This window comes from Mesoplodon bidens, assembly GCF_964165515.1.
Source record: "Mesoplodon bidens genome assembly, chromosome: 18".
NCBI classification, from domain to species: Eukaryota; Metazoa; Chordata; class Mammalia; order Artiodactyla; family Ziphiidae; genus Mesoplodon; species Mesoplodon bidens.
Window position 1 is genome coordinate 52,506,095 of NC_138175.1, and position 21,567 is coordinate 52,527,661.

Consider the following 21,567-nt stretch of genomic DNA (forward strand, 5'->3'; position numbering starts at 1 on the left):
TAAAAATATGGTCAAGCGTGTACTAATTCTTAGACTTTGCAGACTGAAGTGGCACATATTCCTTCTTCTCATGTTTCACTGGGCAGGGAAAGTCACATGGCCCTGCCAAACCTCCAATAGGTGGAAGCCTACCATGTGCCCAGGAGAGCCACAGTATGTGAGACCGTCTCTAATGACTGTCACAAATGGGTTGTTTCCTGCTCTGAAACATGAGTCACACATTCTGCAGATCTTCTGTGAAAGACGACACCATTTTTGACTCGAAATTGGGCTTGCTTTCTCTTTATAACGGAATAGAATCACCATTGCCCACTAGTGTCACAAGTAAAAAGTGGCCACAAATCTCCCCACTTAACGCCCTTTGCATTTGACTTTGTAGCTCCTCCTTTCAAGGGGTAGCATCAGTTTCCCCACCCCTTGAATTTGGGCTAGCCTTGACCAATAGAATGTGGCAGATGTGATGTTGTGTTAGTTCTGAGTCTAGGTCTTGAGAGTCTTTGTGTCTTCCGTTTGCTTCCTTGGAAAGTTTCCACTGCCATGGGAATAAGCCTGGGCTAACCTGCTGGAGTATGAGAGCCTGCACCAAGCAGACCACAGGCACCCATCCAACTCCCAGAAACAGGGCCACCTACCCAACCCACAGTTGACTTCAGATGCATGGGTTAGGTCATCCAAGACCAAAAGAACCATTCAGCTGACCCATGGATCTGTGAGCAACAAGAAAAGTTATTGTTTTAAACTATTAATATTTGGAGATATTTGTTACATAGCTGTCTTTGTCCATTTGGGCTTCTGTAACAAATTACCATAGACTGGGTGGCTTAAACAACAAATATTTATTTCTTATAGTTCTGGAGGCTGGGAAGTCCAGGTTCAAGATGCCAACAGATTCTGTGTCTGGTGAGAGATCACTCCCTGGTTTGTAGACGGCTGCCTTCTTGCCGTGTCCTCACATGGCAGAAAGGGTCAGAGAGCTCTCTGGGGTCTCTTTTTTTGTTTGTTTTTGCGGTACGCGGGCCTCTCACTGCTGTGGCCTCTCCCATTGTGGAGCACAGGCTCCGGACGCGCAGGCTCAGCGGCCATGGCTCATGGGCCCAGCCGCTCCGCGGCATGTGGGATCTTCCCGGACCGGGGCATGAACCCGTGTCCCCTGCATCGGCAGGTGGACTCTCAACCACTGCGCCACCAGGGAAGCCCCTGGGGTCTCTTTTATAAAGGCACTAATCCTACTCATGAGAGCTCCACTCTCATCACCTATTCACCCCAAAGGCCCTACCTCCTAATTCCATCACATTTGGGATTATGTTTCAACATACGAATTTTGGAGGGGACAAAAACATTCAGTCTAGAACAGCAGCCATAGTTAACTGATACACCACGGGCTCTTCATTTCTTCTCTTAGTGTGACAGTAAAGGTCTTGGAACATTTTAACACTCTGTCAGCCAGTCCTCTTTCAGAACGTTGTGCAGAGCATGAGAAATCTTTTTGTTGTCTGTCCCCACTGCCCAGGAAGCCTGGGGCTCAGGACTGTGGATGATTTCCACTTTCTGGCAGAGGATGGGAGCAATGATGGTAAATACCTAGGAAGTGCTTGGCACTGAGTTTGATAGGGAACAAGGGGAGAGTGTTCCTTGTTATCTATTCTCTGTTTTCTGATGTTCTAAAATTCCCACTTGATTGTGATAAAAATAATCAAAGTGTGGTTTTCGTCAAGAGAGAAGAGGCAGCTGTAATTCTGGCTGTCAACTTGATAGACAGAAACAGCAGATGTTGTAAGGAAATGGAGAAGAGGGAGAGACAGGAAAGATGAGACAAGGAAAGACCTGGGAGATGGATAATATGTGGGTTTGGGAAATGGAAATGGAGATTGAGATAGGGACCAAACGGAGATGAAGTCGCTGGAATTCTGAGAGGTGTAAACTGAGAAACACCTAGACAGGTGTGTTGGGGGTCCTGAAGACAACTCTCAGGTTTAGAGACTTACTAGAAGGGCTCACAGAACTCAGAAAGGCTGTCATAATCATATTTATGGTATATTACAGTGAAAGGCTAGAGATTAAAATCAGCAAAGGTAAAAGGTGCACAGGGCAGAGTCTAGGAGAGACCAGGCACCAGCTTCCAGTGGTCTCTCCCAGTGGAGTCATAGGACAGTACTTATTTCTTTCCAGTACGTCATGTGATGACATGCATGGAGTATTGCCAGTCAGGTAGCTCACCTGAGCCTCGGTGTCCAGGGTTTTCATTGGGGGTCAGACACATAGGCATGAAGAACCCAGGGACCATTATTCTGTCTACCACACTGTACAATGGAAAGTTAGGAAGAAAAAGGTATAAACTCCTGGTACCTGCAATGACATGATGAAATTCCAGAGCATTTTACTGAGTGAAATAAGCTGGGTCAAAAAAAAAAATCCTCATACTGTATGTTTCCATCAGTATGAAGTTCTAGAAAATACAAAGTAATGTATAGTGACAGAAAGATCAGTGGTTTCCTGAAAATGAAGGTGGAGGGAGCGAGGGATAGATTACAAAAAGCCACAGAGAAACTTCTGGGTATTATGGAAATGTTAGTTAAATTGATTGTAGTGATGGTTTCACATACATATTTCTTTTTTAAAAAATTTCTTTATTTAATTTATTTATTTTGGGCTGCACTGGGTCTTTGTTGCTGCATGCGGGCTTTCTCTAGTTGCGGTGAGCAGGGGCTACTCTTCATTGCGGTGCACAGGCTTCTCGTTGCAGTGGCTTCTTTTGTTGCGGAGCACGGGCTCTAGGTGCACGGGCTTCAGTAGTTGTGGCACACGGGCTTTGTTGCTCCACGGCATGTGGGATCTTCCCGGACCAGGGCTCGAACCTATGTCCCCTGCATTGGCAGGTAGATTCATAACCTCTGCGCCACCAGGGAAGCCCCAGCACTTTGTATCTTAATCTGTTCAGGTTATTGTGAAATGCTTAGAACAGCCCCTGGTACCAGGCAATGGCTTGATGAACGTTGGCTATTATTATTACTGCTGGTGGTGTTGTTTTCCACCAGCCTTTGAGAGGCCCTCTCCTTGATGCATCCTCCAGAGTTTTCCTCCCAGTCTCCCCATGGTGTTTACTGCCATCTCCTGTGTCTCAAATTCCACAGTGCCGAAAGTTCTGGGGAGCCAGTCTAGCCAGGACCAGAAGCCTGTGTGAACCTGCTGCTAATTCACAACTTCCTGCCTCAGAAGCCACTGTGCCCACAGCTGACAGCCTCGGCGTGGATTGCTACCATCTGACTGGCTCTGGGCTTCCTGTAGCTGCTGGCAGGCTGGTGGCTGGGCACAGCTATCCCTCCTTGGGGTGTGGTGGCTGCAGCCACCTGCTCAGTCCTGCTTTTCCAGATGGGGTCAGCTCTGAACGACCCTAGGGACTTGGGGTCACAAAACTACGAGTCTATATGCCACTTGGTCACAATCCTTTTCTGCTTTCCCTTTCCACTCTGTAAATTTTAAGCCTCTCAGGGCTACTTAAAAAAAACAACCTGGGACTTCCCTGGTGGTCCAGGGGGTAAGACTCCCCGCTTGCAGTGCAGGGGGCCCGGGTTCGATCACTGATCGGGGAACTAGATCCCGCACGCGTGCTGCAAACTAAAAGTTCGCATGCCGCAACTAGGACCCGTCGCAGCCAAAATAAATAAATAAATATTAAAAGAAAAAACCTTTCACTGAAATATAAGACACAGACAGAAAAGTTCACAAACCATAAAGGGGCAGCTTAATGAATTTTCACAGTTGAATGTCTCTGTGGGACCAACATCCTGATCAAGAAAAAGAATGTTTCTAGCCCCCAGATTTTTCTCTGCCCCAGTGCCCCTTACAATTTCTACCGCTCGAAAATAACCTCTATCCTGGCTTATGACACCAAAGCCTAGTTTTGTCTGCTGTTGACCTCATGTAAACAGAATTATACAGTATGTACACATTAGTGTCTGGCTTCTTTCATGCAGCGGAATCACTCTGAGATTCAGCCATGTTGTTTGTTGCATGTATTAGTTTTCTTCTTTTCTTTTCTTTTCTTTTGGCCACCCTGTGTGGCATGCAGGATCTTAGTTCCCTGACCAGGGATCGAACCCGCACACCCTGCATTGGGAGCATGAAGTCTTAACCACTGGAATGCCAGGGAAGTCCCCTAGTTGTTTTTTTTTGCGGTACGCGGGCCTCTCACTGCTGTGGCCTCTCCTGTTGCGGAGCACAGGTTCCAGACGCGCAGGCTCAGCGACCATGGTTCACGGGCCTAGCCGCTCCGTGGCATGTGGGATCCTCCCAGACCGGGGCACGAACCCATGTCCCCTGCATCGGCAGGCGGACTCTCAACCACTGCGCCACCAGGGAAGCCCTTCCCCTAGTTTTTTAAATATTAGTTTTTTTATTCTTCTCTGCTGCTATATAGTATTCCATTGTATGAATGTACAAAGTATTTATCCATTCTACAGCTGATTGGATACTTTTAGGTTGGATTCCAGTTGTTGGTTATCATGAATAAAGCTTCTATGAACATTGTAGTACATTATTTTGCTGGACACATGTTGAGTTCTCTATCAGGTATATACTTAGTAGTGGGATTGCTGGGTCATAGGTTAGGTGTGTATTTAGTTTTAGTAGATGCCATCTTTCTTAAATTAAAGCAGCCCTTCCTGATGCTGTTTGTGACTTCTAATTGTCCTCTAGGATGTATTTTCCCATTTGTCCACTGGAATAGAGTTTTAACAGGACACAGGAACATCCAGCTCAAGACCAGGTTTTTCAGCCTCCCTTGCAGTTAGGTGTGGTCAGGTGACCATGTTTCAGACAATGGGTTGTGAATGGGAGGCCAAGGGTACCACTTCTGAGTCTCATCCTTTAAAGGTTTGGGCATCGGGGGCTTCCCTGGTGGCGCAGTGGTTGAGAGTCCGCCTGCCGATGCAGGGGACACGGGTTCGTGCCCCGGTCCGCGAGGATCCCACATGCCGCGGAGCGGCTGGGCCTGTGAGCCATGGCTGCTGAGCCTGCGCGTCCGGAGCCTGTGCTCCGCAACGGGGGAGGCCACAACAGTGAGAGGCCCGCGTACCACCAAAAAAAAAAAAAAAACATGGTTTGGGCATCTGTGCCCCATCTTCTTTTTTCCCTCCCTGCTCGGATGAGGTAAGAGCCGGCACAGCCACCTTAGACCCCACAGTGGAAGCTATGAGTTACACTGGTTTGTGAGAGAGAAATGAACTTAAGGGTAATAGTCAGAGATGGGTCTCCTGGTCAAATTATGTGTGTGCCCTGGCATGGAGTGCTGTCTGGAAAGGGCGCCTCTTTATAATTCACAAAGGTTTTGGCTGGGCTAATGGTGGCTCCAGAGCAGTGTTATCCTATAGAAATATATATTTTAAATTTATTTGTTTTATTTATTTATTTTTGGCTGTGTTGGGTCTTCGTTGCTGTGCTTCAGCTTTCTGTAGTTGCGGCGAGCGGGGGCTACTCTTCGTCACGGTGCGCGGGCTTCTCACATTGCAGTGGCTTCTCTTTGTTGCAGAGCACGGGCTCTAGGCGTGCAGGCTTCAGTAGTTGTGGTGCGCGGGCTCAGTAGTTGTGGCTCACGGTCTCTAGAGTGCAGGCTCAGTAGATGTGGCACACGGGCTTAGGTGATCCGCGGCATGTGAGATCTTCCCGGATTAAGGATCGAACCCATTTCCCCTGCATTGGCAGGTGGATTCTTAACCACTGCGCCACCAGGGAAGTCCCTATCCTATAGAAATATAACGTAAGCCATAAATGCAAGCCTCATAGGTAATGATAATTTTTCAAGTGGCTGTGTTAGAAAAGCAAAAAGAAACAAATGAAATAATAACATATTTAATAATATAATTATATGTTAGATTAATATCAACAATATAAACATATATTAATAATTATAGTCATAGTAAGATGTTAATATTATATAGTTATATTGTAACATATAATGATGTTTTAAAAATTAAAAAAAAATTATTAAAAAAATTTTATTGGAGTGTAGTTGATTTACAATGTTGTGTTAGTTTCAGGTGTACAGCAAAGTGAATCAGTTATACATATACATCTATCCACTATATTTTAGATTATTTTCCCATATAGGTCATTACAGAGTACTGAGTAGAGTTCCCTGTGCTATACAATAGGTTCCCATTAGTTATCTATTTTATATAATGATCTTTAATATGTAACAATAAGGATAATATATAGTTGACCCTTGAACAACATGGGTTTGAACTGGGCAGATCCACTTATATGCGGGTTTTTTCCAATAGATACAGTACCTGTACTTTCATTTTACAGATTTTTAAATTAACTAAGTGTGGGGAAAAGTTTGTATTCGATTAGAGATCACAATATGTGGAAGCAAAAGAACTAGAGTTTGGGCTTCCCTGGTGGTGCAGTGGTTGAGGGTCCGCCTGCCGATGCAGGGGACACGCGTCCTGCCCCAGTCCGGGAAGATCCCACATACCACGGAGCGGCTGGGCCCGTGAGCCATGGCTGCTGGGCCAGTGCCCGGAGCCTGTGCTCCGCAACGGGAGAGGCCACAACAGTGAGAGGCCACTTCCTGCCCTTGGGTGAGTCATTTATCAATTCCTTTGTTTTTGAGGCAGAGAGAGCAGTACTAGGATTTTCGACCACGTGGGGGTCAGTGCCCCTAACCTCCAGTTTCTTCGGGCGTCAACTGTAATTAATAATATATTATACTTAACACAATTTCTCCAAAATTTTATTATTTGAACATGTAATACAATATAAAAATTGTTGAGATGTTTTACAATCTTTTTTTTTTTCCAGTAAGTCTTGGAAATCTGGTGTGTGTGTTATACTCAGGGAGGGCACATCTCAAGTTGGACTCACCACATTTCAGTTACTCAGTAGCTGCATGTGGCTGTTGGCTGCTGTATTGAGCCGCCCAGGTCGGGTCTTGAGGAAGAGGATGAAGAGACATCAGCATAAAGGTTGCTAATACTGAGAATGATGTATGCACCCCCTCTGCCCTGCAAGTCCATTTCTAGAGAGTTATCTGCAATAAGTCCTCATACACAGGCACCAGGATGTATGTGCAAGGGTGCTCACTGTGATATGGACAAAAATATTGGAAACAACCTAAAGTTCCACCAACAGGGAAGTGATCAAATAAACAGGTTTCAAACTAACAGTGGACTTACGATGCTGTTACAAAAACACGAGGTGTTTAAATGTACTTACAAAAACATTATTCTGAAAAAATAGTGATAAAAACACATTATTGGAACAATTGATGAAATGTGAATGAGGATGGTGGCTTACATAAGGTGTTGTATCACATTTCCTTTCTGCTTTTACTATCCCAGCCACTTCCCTTTAAATTTGAAATTACATCAACATGAAAAGTTATAAGAATTATTCTGAGAGACAGTTCATAACTTCGCTAAAGGTCCAGGACATAGAAAATGTTAAGAACTCAAGATTTGGAGGCAATGCACAACTTTGGTCCAAAAATCTTAAAAAAACCAAGAGGGTGTGACCTTGCCTCCTGAGTCTCCCACAGCTCAGGGGCCCTCTTATTATTTTTTTTAATTAATTAATTTTTGGCTGTGTTGGGTCTTCGTTGCTGCGTCCCGGTTTTCTCTACTTGGGGGCGAGCAGGGGCTACTCTTTGGTGTGGTTCATGGGCTTCTCGTTGCGGTCGCTTATCTTTGTTGCGAAGCACAGGCTCTAGGCACGTGGGCTCAGTAGCTGTGGCGCTCAGGCTTACTTGCTCCGCGACATTTGGGATCTTCCCAGACCAGGGCTGGAACCTGTGTACCCTGCATTGGCAGGCGGATTCTTAACCACTGCGCCACCAGAAAAGTGCCTCAGACGCCCTCTTGAGGTCAGGGTTGGTATAATAACCACACATTCCTACCGGCACCAAATCCCCACAACTAGACCTACAAAATCCTCCCGAGTCACGTCCACAACACATGGCTTCATTTAGTAGAACAGAAACTTGCCGAACATCGTGCACTCACATATCCATTCCCAAACACAAACACCACATTTGTAAAAGTCTGGGTGAATACACTCCAAACTGCTAATAGGAGTTTCAGAAGGTTAGCTGTCAGGGGATTTTTCAATGCTTTTTTTTGGGGGGTGGGGTGGGGATGAGGAGGGCCTTTCTGGATTGTTCAAATGTTTACAAGATGCATGGATCATCTTTGCAATAAAAAGAAAGCTAGATCTTCACAAATTGAAGCTTGCTGGAGAAAAATACTATTTGTGGAGGAATGATGTGGGTGGTCTACAGGAGAGTTGCAGACAAGCATGGGAAAAATGAACCTGTTTCTGCACCTGTCGTAATAATCATGCTCATTGTGGTAGACTGAAGAATCGTTCCCAGTGATGTCTGCATCCTAATTCCTGGAACCCAGGGCGTGACTTTATATAGGAAAAAGGACTTTGCAGATAAATTAAGGATCTTGAAATGGGAGATTATCCTGGATTATCTAGGGGGTCCTTAAATGTAATCACAAGGGTCCTTAAATGAGGGAGGCAGAGGGAGATTTGAGACACACAGTAGGAGGGAAGGAGATGTGACTGTAGAGGCAGAGATTGGAGTGATGTGGCCACAAGCCAAGGAATGCTGGCGGAGAACAGAACTGGAAGAGGCAGGAACAGATTCTGCTCTGGAGTCTATAGAGGAAGTGTGGCCTTGGCAACATTTTGATTTCGGATTTCTGGTCTCTAGAACTGTGAAAGGATACATTTTTGTTGCTTTAAGCTACTCAGTTTATGGCAATTTGTTACAGCAGCAATAAGAAACTAAATCAGGTAGGATCCTTCCCTGCCCCAGACTCCAGCATGTTTCCACAAGAACCCAGAATGGGGCTGGAAAGGATGGTAGTGGCTCTGGGTGTGTTTGCCAACTTCAAAACTCTAGGGAGGGGCTTCCCTTATGGCGCAGTGGTTGAGAGTCCGCCTGCCGATGCAGGGGACACGGGTTCGTGCCCCGGTCCGGGAAGATCCCACATGCCGTGGAGTGGCTGGGCCCATGAGCCATGGCCGCTGAGCCTGCGTGTCCGGAGCCTGTGCTCCGCAACGGGAGAGGCCACAGCAGTGAGAGGCCCGCGTACCGCAAAAAAAAAAAAACCTCTAGGGAGGAAGACGGAACAGTCCCCAAGTGCTGGGCCACCTCCACAGACTTGCTTTGCCTCTCTGGGCCTCAATGGAACCTGGTTGGGAGGCTGGGTCTCACAATCCCTGTTTCCCAGGTTTAAGCCAGTTGGATCCCTGAGATTTTCCACTGCTACCTGGGGCCACAGAAGGAAAGGGAGAGATCATCTCAAATGGGTCAAACCAAGGCCTGGAGAGGGGCCGAGCCTAGATGGAGCGGGGGTCTCTTTCGTCTGGCTTCCTCCCTCCTGGGACCTGGAACTTCCTCGGGTTTCGGAGCCCCTGCCTCCTTCCTGTGGCTGGGAGGAGGTGATCAGGTCTCTCTGGGTGTGTGCCCCGCGGAAGGAGCCCTAGACCAATGAGAACCCCAGAGGGGAAAGACGGATCATTTCCTCTTCGCCTATCTGCAGACTCACTTGGGGCTTTAAAAACCACAGCCCTCAGGCAGGAGGGAACCTTTGATCAGCGGAGAACCCGGGAGAAACCTGAATATGGTGAGTCTTGGCGGGGGGGAGTGGGGGGCAGACACCCTCTACCTGCGCGCTCTCCCTTCTGGGCCCGCCCCCCACCCCCCCCTCCGTCTGCTCTCCCCACTCGCCCCTTCTTGCTACCTCTCCCCCTTTCCTTCCCCCTCCTCCCTGTCCTCGATCTCCAGCGCCCCGCACCGCCCCCCCCCCCCCCCCCCCCCCGCCTTCTCTCCTCTTCCCCATCTCAGACTCTCCCACTCCAGGTCTGGGAGGCAGCTAAAGAGTTAGATTGTCAAGGGATTATATGGCCCACGATTAGCTTCGACTTTTTCTTTTTCTTTCTGTTAAATAGCTCCAAATCCCTAAAGGGTATTCCGTGAAACTCCCTTCCCTCCCCAGAGCTTCAGATTCATTGTAGCTTCCCCCAGAGGCAACGGTGGGCACCAGTTTGTGGTGGATCCTTCTGGAAACAGTCTACAGGTGCTCCAGGGCAGCGTAGGGAACGAAGTAAGGAGTAGTTTGACACGAGGGTCATAATGAAATGGGGTTCAAACCCTGCCTTTCCTGTGTAATAGCGGACGAGACCCGTCTTTTTGAACCTCCTTCTCTTTTTTTTTTTTTTGCGGTACGCGGGCCTCTCACTGCTGTGGCCTCTCCCGTTGCGGAGCACAGGCTTCGGACGCGCAGGCTTAGCAGCCATAGGCTCACAGGCCCAGCCGCTCCGCAGCATGTGGGATCCTCCCGGACCGGGGCACGAACCCGTGTCCTCTGCATCGGCAGGCAGACTCTCAACCACTGCGCCACCAGGGAAGCCCTGAACCTCCTTCTCTTTATCAGGAAGATAGGGATAGTAACCCTACAGAGCGGAATCTACATCATAGGGTCGTGGGGAGAATTAAATGAGATAATACACAGAAAGCTCTTACAGCGGTGCCTGGCATACAGTTGGCCCTCAATGCTTGTGACGTGTCTATCCTTTCTCCCCCACCCACCCTGTAAAGGGAAGTCTCTTTTACACATTATCCTACGTCTTTTTTTTCTTTCATGAATAACATTATATTATTGCCCAGCATTTATTGAGCGTTTACTGCATGCCAGGCACTGTGCTAGGCACTTGACATTTATGAATTTTGACTTAAACCATCTGTGAGGAAGGTATCATCCCCATGTATTTCAGGGAAATTGCCTCTTTCCTTTTATCAGCTATGTGATATGCCAGTGGGAGTTTCCATCTCTTATCAAAGGAGATTTAGGCTGTCCCATACTTTGTTTTTAAAACCAAAATTAGGGAATTCCCTGGTGGTCCAGTGGTTAAAACTCGGTGCTTTCACTGCCGAGGGCCGGTGTTAGATCCCTGGTCAGGGAGCTAAGATCCCACAAACTGCGTGGCAAAACCAAACCAAACCAAAACCAAACCCAAATTACATCTTTGGACCCACATCTGGATTTCCAGAACTGCAAATGCTGAATCCAAGGCATGGGCAATTTTTATTTTAACAGATATTGACAAAACTTGTACCAATTTACGTTCCTCATCTACAGAGCATGAGAGTGTCTACTTGTCTAGACCGCCATCTGCATAGTTATATGGAACTTTTTTATTTTTGCCAACCTGAAAGGCAGTTCATTGCATCCTCAAAGGATCTGAAGGCTTGTCTTTTTCTTGTGGTTTTTAAAACGCAAGTGCTTATGTTCCTTTTTGCTCAGGGATGTTGAGTCACAAAGATTGCAAATTCAAGAAGGTAAATCTGAGTCGAGATGCTCACCTCCACCCTTGTATCCCATGTCTCAGAGGATGCTATATTGGTTTCAACTGGTTCTGTGGGTGAATTGTTTAAAGACGTTGTGTCCATGTAGGAACAGGGAGAGGGATGTTCCGGAAAAAAAGCAAACTGTGTCTTCTGCGTATTTACTAGTTCTGACAGCATTCCTAAGTGAGTCTGTTATTTCCACTGTAATGGAGGGGACAGTTGGCAGGACTTTCCTGCTGTGAGGATGGCGAGACTGAAGCCCAGTGAGGGAGGGGAGGGGCTGGGGCAGAGTTTACCACCCACCAGCTGCTTGACTGTAGCCATGTCATGCCTCTTTAAAAAAAAAAATATTTATTTATCTGTGCTGAGTCTTAGTTGTGTCATGCATGTGGGATCTAGTTCCATGACCGGGGATCGAACCCAAGCACCCTGCATTGGGAGCACCGAGTCTTAACCACGGGACCACCAGGGAAGTCCCCTGTCATGCCTCTTAAGTCTTTCCACTTTTCTTCCTCCCCTGAGCATCAACCCCATCCAAGCCCCCATCTTCGCTGGAGTGGGTCCCTGCCCCTGCCTCCTCTCTGGTCCTCTTGCCTCTAGTCTTACCTCCTCACAGCAGCCAGAGGGATCTTTCTAAAGAGAAACTCTCATCTAGTCCCTCTGCAGCTCCAAGACCATCCATGGCTCCCCATTACCCCAGGATAAAATACATATCCTTTAACATGGCATCTGTGGCTCCTCCAACCTCGTCTTGGCTACCTGCCAGCCACGCTGATGTTCGTTCATTTTTCTGGTGTGTGGACACTCCTCCCTGTTACCTTGTGGCCTTTTGCCTTGAATGCATGCCCCTCACTCCCAACACACTTGAGGTTTGGTAGCCTCTCAGAGAGGGCTCTGGAGTTGGACTCTCAGAAGTTCTCTCCTACCTCTGCCACTTGCTAACTGCGAGGACTAGGAAAGGTCTCTTAAGCTTTCTGTAGCCTCAGTTTTCTCATCTGTAAAATGGGTGTTGTCATGGCAACAATGCTCATAGGGTCGTCCTGTGGATTAAATGAGATGATACATGGGACTTCCTTGGTGGTCCAGTGGTTAAGACTCTGCGCTTCCACTGCAAGGTGCGCAGGTTCGATTCCTGGTTGGGGAACTAAGAACCCACATGCCACATGACCTAAATAAATAAATAAGCGAGCTGATATGTGAAAAGGATTTAGAACAGAGCTTGGCAATTCTGAGTTCGTTTCTCGTAAGCATCTTCTTCACCCTGTTCTCCTCCGATCCATTCATGACTCCTCACTGCCACCACCCTAGTGCAAGCCACCATCATCCCTCACCGCAGCTAGACAATCCCAACCTCCTCTTCTTGTCAGCTTCTGATTGGGAGCCCTTTCTCCACACAACAGACAAGGGCTCTTGAAATGAGCCTGTGAACTTAGGAACAATAAGAGTACCCTGCCCTTGGGGTTGTTGTGGCATAAATACTGTGGTTAGGGAATTGACGAACTAACGCCTGGGAAGCACGGAGAACAGCGCCCGGCACTTAGGAATCACTTAGGAGCCCCAAGACCTGTGCTGTCTGAGACGGTAGCCACAAGCCACCTGTGGCTGGTGAAATTTAATTAAAATGACAGAAAAGTAAAAGTTCAGTTCCCAGACACATCTGCCACATTTCATGCACTCAACAGCCACAGGTGACTGGTGGCTACCATCCTGGATGGTGCACATCTGGAACATTTCCATCAGTACAGAGAGTTCTGTTGAACGGTGCTGTGGTTTTATTTCACCAAGACCCTTCTCCTGGTCCCACACCAGGCTGGATTCTCTATTGAACACACTCAGTTCCCATCCCTGAGGATTAATTTCTCTCCCAGTAGACCATAACCTCTCCGAGGGCAGGTGCCATGTATGTCAGGAACAAATCCCCGAGCCTGTTAGTATTTGTGCAATGAAGAAATATTATTAGAATCTTTCCTAGACTCCTAGAATGGTAGAACCATGAATACTTTTGTATAGTCTATATAACATCCGTTCTGGGGGGAAAGGGCAGTGCGTTCACTGGTATGGCTCTGCATATAAGAAGAACAAAAGCAAATATGGTAAAAGCTTCCTTCCAATGCTTGCCCTCCAACCCACTACTTCCCCTCCCCAGGGGAAACCACTGTTACAGATTTCCTCTGCCTGCTTCTGGAACTAGTCTGTGCATACACAAGCAAACACACACACACACACACACATACACACACACGGAGAGATAGAATGATAGAGACAGAGGGGAGGGAGGGGGAGGAAGGAAGGGAGAGAGAGAGAAAAACTGAGAGAGTGAGAGAGAGAGAGAGATTCCTCTTTTGTAGGTAGCGTGCTTCACGCACTGTTCAGTTCTTACTTTTTCTATTTCACCCTAGATCTTGGAGCTCTTTCCACACACATCCTTACGTAAACTTCCTCATTCTTTTGACGGTTGCATAGTATTCTTTTGCCTGGATCTGCCATCGTTAATTTAGTCAGTCCCCTCTTGCGGGATGCTTCGGCTATTTCTGTTCTTTGTAGAGATGCTGCAATGGCAAAACTTTGCAAGCCTGTTTTATCGGGAGCATCCTAGACATCACAAAGGGTTGGAATCAGCATCTTTTTTCTGCACTTGTGAAGTCAGTGAGAGGAAAGGGCCTCGTGAGTTCATTCCAGAAAAGGAACTTTGTCAGCTGATGAGAGGGGTAGTGGTGAGCGTGAGAGCAGGGGGTGGGGAGGCTCCTCTTTTTTGGGGTCTGGGTTATTCTGTGGCTAAGCATGGCCGAGAGCTTGTGAAACGAGCAGGGACAAAAGTTAGCTTCATGTATCATGTCTGAGGTGGACATTTAAAATATTTAACATCCTGCTAAGGTGCAGAGCCCCCCTGAGCAGGGTCTGGGGCCTCTTACCATGCCCGGCATTAACCCTTTAGTGCATGGGAACTGGGAGTGGGGCGTCCCAAAGTAGAAAATGGGAGGCCAGGGTGCTGGGAGTGGGGATGGTACAGGTGGGTGGCTCAGGGCAGGGGCTCATTATCAATGGAAATAATTCAACAATTTTAACTTTTTGGAAACATTTTCACACTTATAGAAAAATTACAAGAATAATACAAAGAACTTCCATATACTCTTTACCCAGATTCTCCAAGTTTGCTTGTCTGTCTACTATCTATCTATCTATCTATCTATTTATCTATCTATCGTCTACTGTCTTTTTTTCCTGAAACAGTTGAGAGTACGTTGCAGGCATCATGTCCTTTGTCCCCCCAATGTTTCGGTGTCTCCTTCTCAAGAACAAGGACATTCATTTACATGAGCACAGCACAACGATCAATGTCAGGAAATATACTGTTTGGTGAGATACTATTATCTATATCCAAACGTTGCAATACTAGATAATATTCAAACTTGCTCAATTGTCCAAATAATGCCCTTTAGAGTGAATTTGTTTTTCCTGCTCCAGACTCTGGTCCAGGATGTCTCATTACATTTGGTTGTCCTGGCTCTTTAGTTCCCATTCATCTGGAACGGTCCTTCGGTCCTTTCTTGTCTCTATGACACTGGCATTTTAATTTTAATTGAGTATAATTCACGTAACATACAATTCACCATTTTATTTATTTATATTAATTTTTATTGGAGTATGGTTGCTTTGCAATGTCGTGTTAGCCTCTACCACACAACACAGTGAATCAGCCATACACACTAATTCACCATTTTAAAGTGTACCATTCAGTGACATTTAGTACATTCAAGGTGCCGTCCCATCACTATCTTTATCTATTTCCAGAACCTTTTAATCACCCTCAAAGTACCCATTAAGCACTCCCTCCCTGATTCCCTTCCCCCAGTCCCTGGCAATGACTAGCACATTCCCCATCTCTATGAATTTGCCTATTCTGGACACCTCATGTAAATGGAACCATACGATCTGTGACCTTTTGTGTCTGACTTCTTTCACTCAGCATAATGTTTACAAGCTTCATCCACGTTGTAGCTTGTATCAATACTTCATCCCTTTTTATGGCTAAATAATATTCCACTGCATGGGTATAGCATACCCTGTTCATCCACTCATCAGCTGACATTGACATTTTCCCTCTGGATAATTTAATCACTGCTATGGCTCTACCAGCAAGTACCCTGGACCATCAGCCCGATTGACCCAGTTGACCTTAGGGTAACATAAAGGAACTAGAAATAAAAAAACAGTTGTTCAGAGAAAGATCTGAGCTCTTCAATAATTGTAAGATCAATAAATAATAGGAGCATTGCCGTTTCTCGTCTCCCTCTAGTGTACCAGGCATCTTGCCAGGTGCTTAAACATTTTTCATCTTATTTAATCCGCAAGCTGGGTGTTTAGTGGGTATCAACCTCAGCCTGCAAATTTAGGTGCCCTAAAAATCCAGCTCTTATTATTTCCGTAATAATGATTTCTATTTTTCTCTATCTCCTTTCCCTGGGTTGGTGACGAAGTCACCTTCAGAGCTGGGTTCCAAGGGCCACAGAGCTCACCCCTCAAGTGTCCTTACCCCATTGACAGCCCCCCTGGAGATGTTCAGGGGCAGCCTGCCTGGATTTGCATCCCAATCTAAACAGAGTTGAATTCCCATTTACGTGACTGGAACAGGCTACTTGATCTTCTGGCGCCTCTGTTTTCTCATCAATAAAATGGACATATTAATAGAACCTACTTGTAGGGTCGTGGTCAGGACTGAAAGAGCTAATGTTGTGCTTGGAGCATAGTAGATGCTCAATCAATACTGTCTACTTTAGTATGATCATTCCATGTCCTGCATGGGGATTTTTCTGCCGTGTCTGGTGCCTCTGGGTTACAGTTTTGCATCCAAGGCTGTTTCCAGCTCAGCTGCTACCCTTCCTCTCTTGGAGGGGTATGACACTTCCAGGTGGCTCTGTCTGGGGAAGAAGTGCTCAAGACCTTTCTGTTCTTTATCTTATTCTGGAAAATTTCAAACACACAAAAATAGAATAATATTCTGAACACCCAATGTACCCATCACCCAGCCTCCAACAGTTATCAACACTTTGCTATTCTAAGTCATCTTTGGTCCTCCCTTCTTCCCTTCCTTCTTCCTTCCTCTCTCCTTCCCTCTAGCTATTTTTTTTCTGGAGTGTTTTAAAGCAAATCCAAGACATCCTACTTTACTTGCTAAGTATCTCTCTCAGAAATAGCCTTCCCCCACTTTTTGAAAACATAAGCACAGTATCATATCACCCTCAATAAAATTAGCAATAATTCCTTACTATCGTCAAATATCCAGTCCATTTTTTTTTTTTGCGGTATGCGGGCCTCTCACTGTTGTGGCCTCTCCCGTTGCGGAGCACAGGCTCCGGATGCGCAGGCCCAGCGGCCATGGCTCACGGGCCCAGTCGCTCCGCGGCATGTGGGATCTTCCCGGACCGGGGCACGAACCCGCGTCCCCTGCATCAGCAGGCGGACTCTCAACCACTGTGCCACCAGGGAAGCCCCTCCAGTCCATTTTTAAATCTCCCAGATTGTCTCTAAAATATCTTTTTTCTCATATGATTATTCCAATTGGATCCAACCAAGGTCTCCATTTTGCCTTTGCTTGATATGCTTCTTAAATCTCTTTTAATCCATGACACTTCCCGTTCCTTCCCCTGCCCCCTTTTTAAAAATCTTTTGGCCGCGCTGCACGACATGTAGGATCTTAGTTCCCCAACCAGGGATTGAACCTGTGCTTCCTGCATTGGCAGCGCGGAGTCTTAGCCACTGGACCGCCAGGGAAGTACCTCCCCTTCCTTTTTAAAAATGCCATTTATTTGTGAGAGTAACAAGACCATTTGTCCTGTAGAGTTTCCTGAGTTCTGATTGGGCTGATTTTGTCCCTGTGGTGTTATTTATCGCATTCCTCTCTCCTCTGCTTTTCCTGTAAACTGGTAGTTTTAGATCTAGAATCTTGATTAGATTTACCTTCTTCTTTTTTTTTTTGTGGCAAAAATTACTTCATAGGTGGTGCCATATCCTTTCTACCGCATCACATCAGATAGAGCAAATGTCTACTTGTCTCTCTTCTCAAGGTGCTGAGGCTGAATGGAGGCTTTGCGGTGCCAGCTCAACCTATTTATTATAAAGTTACTGTCTATTTTTCACCTGATGGTTTTATTAGGTGTTGTTGATTGTCATCCAGATCCATGTTTCCTTATGTCTATCATTCCTTCTGCAAGTATTATTTTTAGATTCTTCTCTAAAGAAGGCCCTCCCACATTGACTCTTTATTTCCCTGAAATATACTCTGTACAGAAATGGCAGGATAAGTGCTTGATTCATTCCCTTTCCAGAATAAAAATATGACCAATGGGTTTATTTGCTTTTATTACCATTATGAACTCATAGATCTTTATTATTAATGTATTTTATTGCATCACAGTTATTATTTATTATTATTATATACTCAAATTGTGCCATCTTTTTTTTTTTTTTTTTTGCGGTACGCGGGTCTCTCACTGTTGTGGTCTCTCCCGTTGCGGAGCACAGGCTCCGGACGCGCAGGCTCAGCGGCCATGGCTCACGGGCCCAGTCGCTCCGCGGCATGTGGGATCTTCCCGGACCGGGGCACGAACCCGTGTCCCCTGCATCGGCAGGCGGACTCTCAACCACTGCGCCACCAGGGAAGCCCTGTGCCATCTTTTGCCTAGTGGGAGCTTTTTCAGGCTGTCTCTGTGATATGTCCCTATCATTATTTAAAATTTTTTCTTACTTTCTAGTGTGAGATGTTCTGGGCTCATCTTGTATATTTTCTGTCTCAGAACAGGAATCAGCCTTTCTCCAAGGAGCCCTGGTTCCTTTGAATGCGGGGTGGTAATTAAAGACCATAATCTGTGCACCAAGATACCCTTTGTTCTTGAACTCATATCCTTCTCTATTCCTTTCATTCCTTCTGCCCTGCCTCTGGCAAGGTACAAGTCTATTTCTTATTCTTCCTCTTGCTGCCCCTAAATATTTTCTCTCTGCTCTGAGACTGAGGTTTTGGGCTAATGAGAGCTAAAACTGAAGGACTGCTATAGGAGTTAACCAGGAATGAAATGGAGGCAAGAAGCAGTAATGGAACTTGCAGAGGGCCATGTAGGCTTCAAGTAGGACGGTCGGGATCTGGGTCCTAGTGTCGTGCTGGGCCATCCTGGTACCCAGGGCAGAAGGACACATGTGTGCCCCTATCTACACTTAGGAAAATATCCTTCCATAGTTTGAACCAAGTAGAAAAAGTAAATAAAGCTTTACCAACCCCCTTTCCAAAACAACCCCTCCTAAGACCCCATGACTATACATAAAGCCCCACATTGCTTGCTATGTTTGCACGCCATTGTCAACCTGCAAAAACCCACCCAGCTGGGAATGAAAACTGTGGGCTGATCTGCAGGTTCCTCTTGCATCATAATGCAGGGCCATAAACCAACCAAACAACTGCAGCAGGTTGCCTTCATTTAAAATTAGAATTTTTTTGCACTGTGGTTTGTTTTCTGGTGGGGGGGCATTCATCTTGATTCTTTAAAATATTGCATTAAGATATTATGTCTCTTCACTTTGCTGTACACCTGAAACTAACACAACATTGTTAAATCACCTATACTCCAATGAAAATTTAAAAAATACAATTTAGGGCATAGCTCAGAACTTGGGCTATCAATTTCGGATTTATGTTCATATGATTATTAGCTTATTCTCCTCTAAGTATTAAAGTGCAGAATTAACTTAAAAAAATGATATTATGTATCTTGATGACTGGTGCTTCCTGTCTACCCCTTATGCCTGAGTACATGAGGCCCTGTTGAAACACTGCTGACTCTGGGTAGCTGCTCCCAGGCAGAGCACAGAGCTGCCTCAGTGGGTGGGAGGCAGCCAAAGGGAGTGATGCTGCTGGAGGTGGTCTTGGTGGGGGAACTACCTACTCAGTAATATCATCTCAGTTTGTTGGTGACATTAAAGGTGTCTTAACAAGCAGTGTGTCATGGGTACTGGCCAGAGTGGAGAGTGACCACAGTACTGTAGCAGGCCTAGGCTTTAACCATTCGGTTGCTAGATTCTGGGGAAGTCCAGGGACTTCAGGGGGAGGTGGCAGGATGGCACGGAGACCCATTAGCATGGAAGGGTTTTCACCATTTTTAATAAGTGGTATGACACCCCAGCTGGCTCTCAGCCCTCAGCATCCCCATTTCCCTGGGAGAAACCTAAGACTTAAAGAAGTGGAGTGATGGGCTTTGAGTAGCTCTGATGGGCCCCCCTGCCACCTGTCTGCAGACTTATACCATCCCTGCTTCTCTGATTCCACCCAGGACTCCATGACTAATAGCACCCCTGATTACTACGATTATAGCAACTGGACCGATAACCCCCACATACGGGTGGATGACTCTTCCCAAACCCGCAGGCTGCATGTACCAGATGTGATCGCCCTGGTAATCTTTGCAGTCGTCTTCCTGGTGGGAGTGCCAGGCAACGCCCTGGTGGTCTGTGTGACGGGGTCCGAGGTCAGGCGAACCGTCAATGCCATCTGGTTTCTCAACCTGGCGGTGGCTGACCTCCTCTCCTGCCTGGCGCTGCCCGTCTTGTTTTCATCCATCGTCCAGCACAACCACTGGCCCTTCGGTGACGCTGCTTGTGGAATCCTGCCCTCTCTCATCCTGCTCAACATGTATGCCAGCATTTTGCTCCTGGCCACCATCAGCGCCGACCGCTTCCTGCTGGTGTTTAATCCCATCTGGTGCCAGAACTATCGAGGGGCCCCCATGGCCTGGGTGGCCTGCGCTGTGGCCTGGGCTTTGGCTCTACTGCTGACCATACCTTCCTTTGCGTTTCGTAAAGTCCATGTGGAACACTTCCCACCCAAGGTGACGTGTGTGGTTGATTATGGTGAGGACCGTTTATATACAGAGAGGGCCGTGGCCATTATCCGGCTGGTCGTGGGCTTCCTGGGGCCGCTGGTCACACTTACAGTCTGTTACACCTTCCTTCTGATCCGGGCTTGGAGCCGCAGTGCCACCCGTTCCACCAAGACTCTCAAGGTGGTGGTGGCAGTGGTGACCAGCTTCTTTGTCTTCTGGCTGCCCTACCAAGTGACAGGGATGATGCTGTTTTTTGCCCACAAGACAAACTTCAAATCCGTGTCCAGTTTGGATGCCCTGTGTGTCTCCATAGCTTACATCAACTGCTGTATTAACCCCATCATCTACGTGGTCGCTGCCCAGGGCTTTCATGCCCGGTTCCTCAAGTCTCTCCCCTCCAGGCTCCGGGATGTGTTGGCCGAAGACTCCATGGGCAGGGAAAGCAAGTCCAACACGTTCTCCACGGTGGACACCCCGGCCCTGAAGACCCAGGAGGTGTAAGGGGAGGCCTCTCTGGCCCCCGTCTTTCCGGCGCTCCACCAAACTTCCGGTGCATTCACTTTGCTTATTGGATCTTGGCGAGGTGGGTGGTGGTTGAGTTAATTCGCCTCCATTCCGTCCATCGTTCCCGGACTTGTCCTTCCTCTTCCAGGCGAACCCTCCTCATCACTCCTCATTTCCAAGATTAGCACGTCCTTCTAGGGACCCCCAACCTTTCTTTCCATCCAAGGACTTTGGAAAACAAACAGCAACCAATATACCTGGAGACCTTCCATAGAACAACACGTTTGTGTGCAGAGAGTGTGAATACGTTAGATACATAGACCCCAGACAAACAGAAACATTCAAACCTTGAAAAAAAGAGTTCTATATTTATTTTATGGAGAGTTGGCAAAAAAAAAAAAGTGTAACTGGCATCTCAGAAGTTATTCTTGTTTAGTACAAAACAAAAGTCCATGGACCTATCTCAGCTTTTGGAATTGAGTTGATTTAAAGAAAAACAGTAAGTTAGTATGTTACTTCACTGGGTTAAAAAAAAAGTATTAAGTAAAAAGATGTTATATAGTTATGGCAAAAAGCAAGCAGTGAGGAAGACACCTAGGGTTGGGAAACATTGGTTGGGCCCCTCCAGGGAATGGGGTCCCAGGGGAATTTGCTGTTTTACGTTGTCAACTGCTGTTTTGTTTGCGCTGAAAAAAAAATTAAACATTTTATTTTGACCTCATTTAAATTCTCATGCCGTTGGGTTGTAAGCAGTAAAACGGAGTGATCCTGGGTACCTTTGACCTGTTTCCTGCAATAGGCACATCTTGCAAAATGACATTACATCACAACCAAGAT

At 46.6% G+C, this 21,567-nt stretch overlaps 1 protein-coding gene across 1 annotated transcript; it reads left to right on the plus strand.

The window, feature by feature from the left end:
- The first annotated feature begins 9,555 nt into the window (after window positions 1–9,555).
- On the plus strand, window positions 9,556–21,451 carry C5AR1 (complement C5a receptor 1). The gene is made up of 2 exons (XM_081215425.1): window positions 9,556–9,635; window positions 19,678–21,451. The coding sequence occupies exons 1-2, from the start codon at window positions 9,633–9,635 to the stop codon at window positions 20,725–20,727; spliced, it is 1,053 nt and encodes a 350-aa protein (XP_081071551.1). The 5' UTR covers window positions 9,556–9,632; the 3' UTR covers window positions 20,728–21,451.
- Window positions 21,452–21,567: the final 116 nt, after the last annotated feature.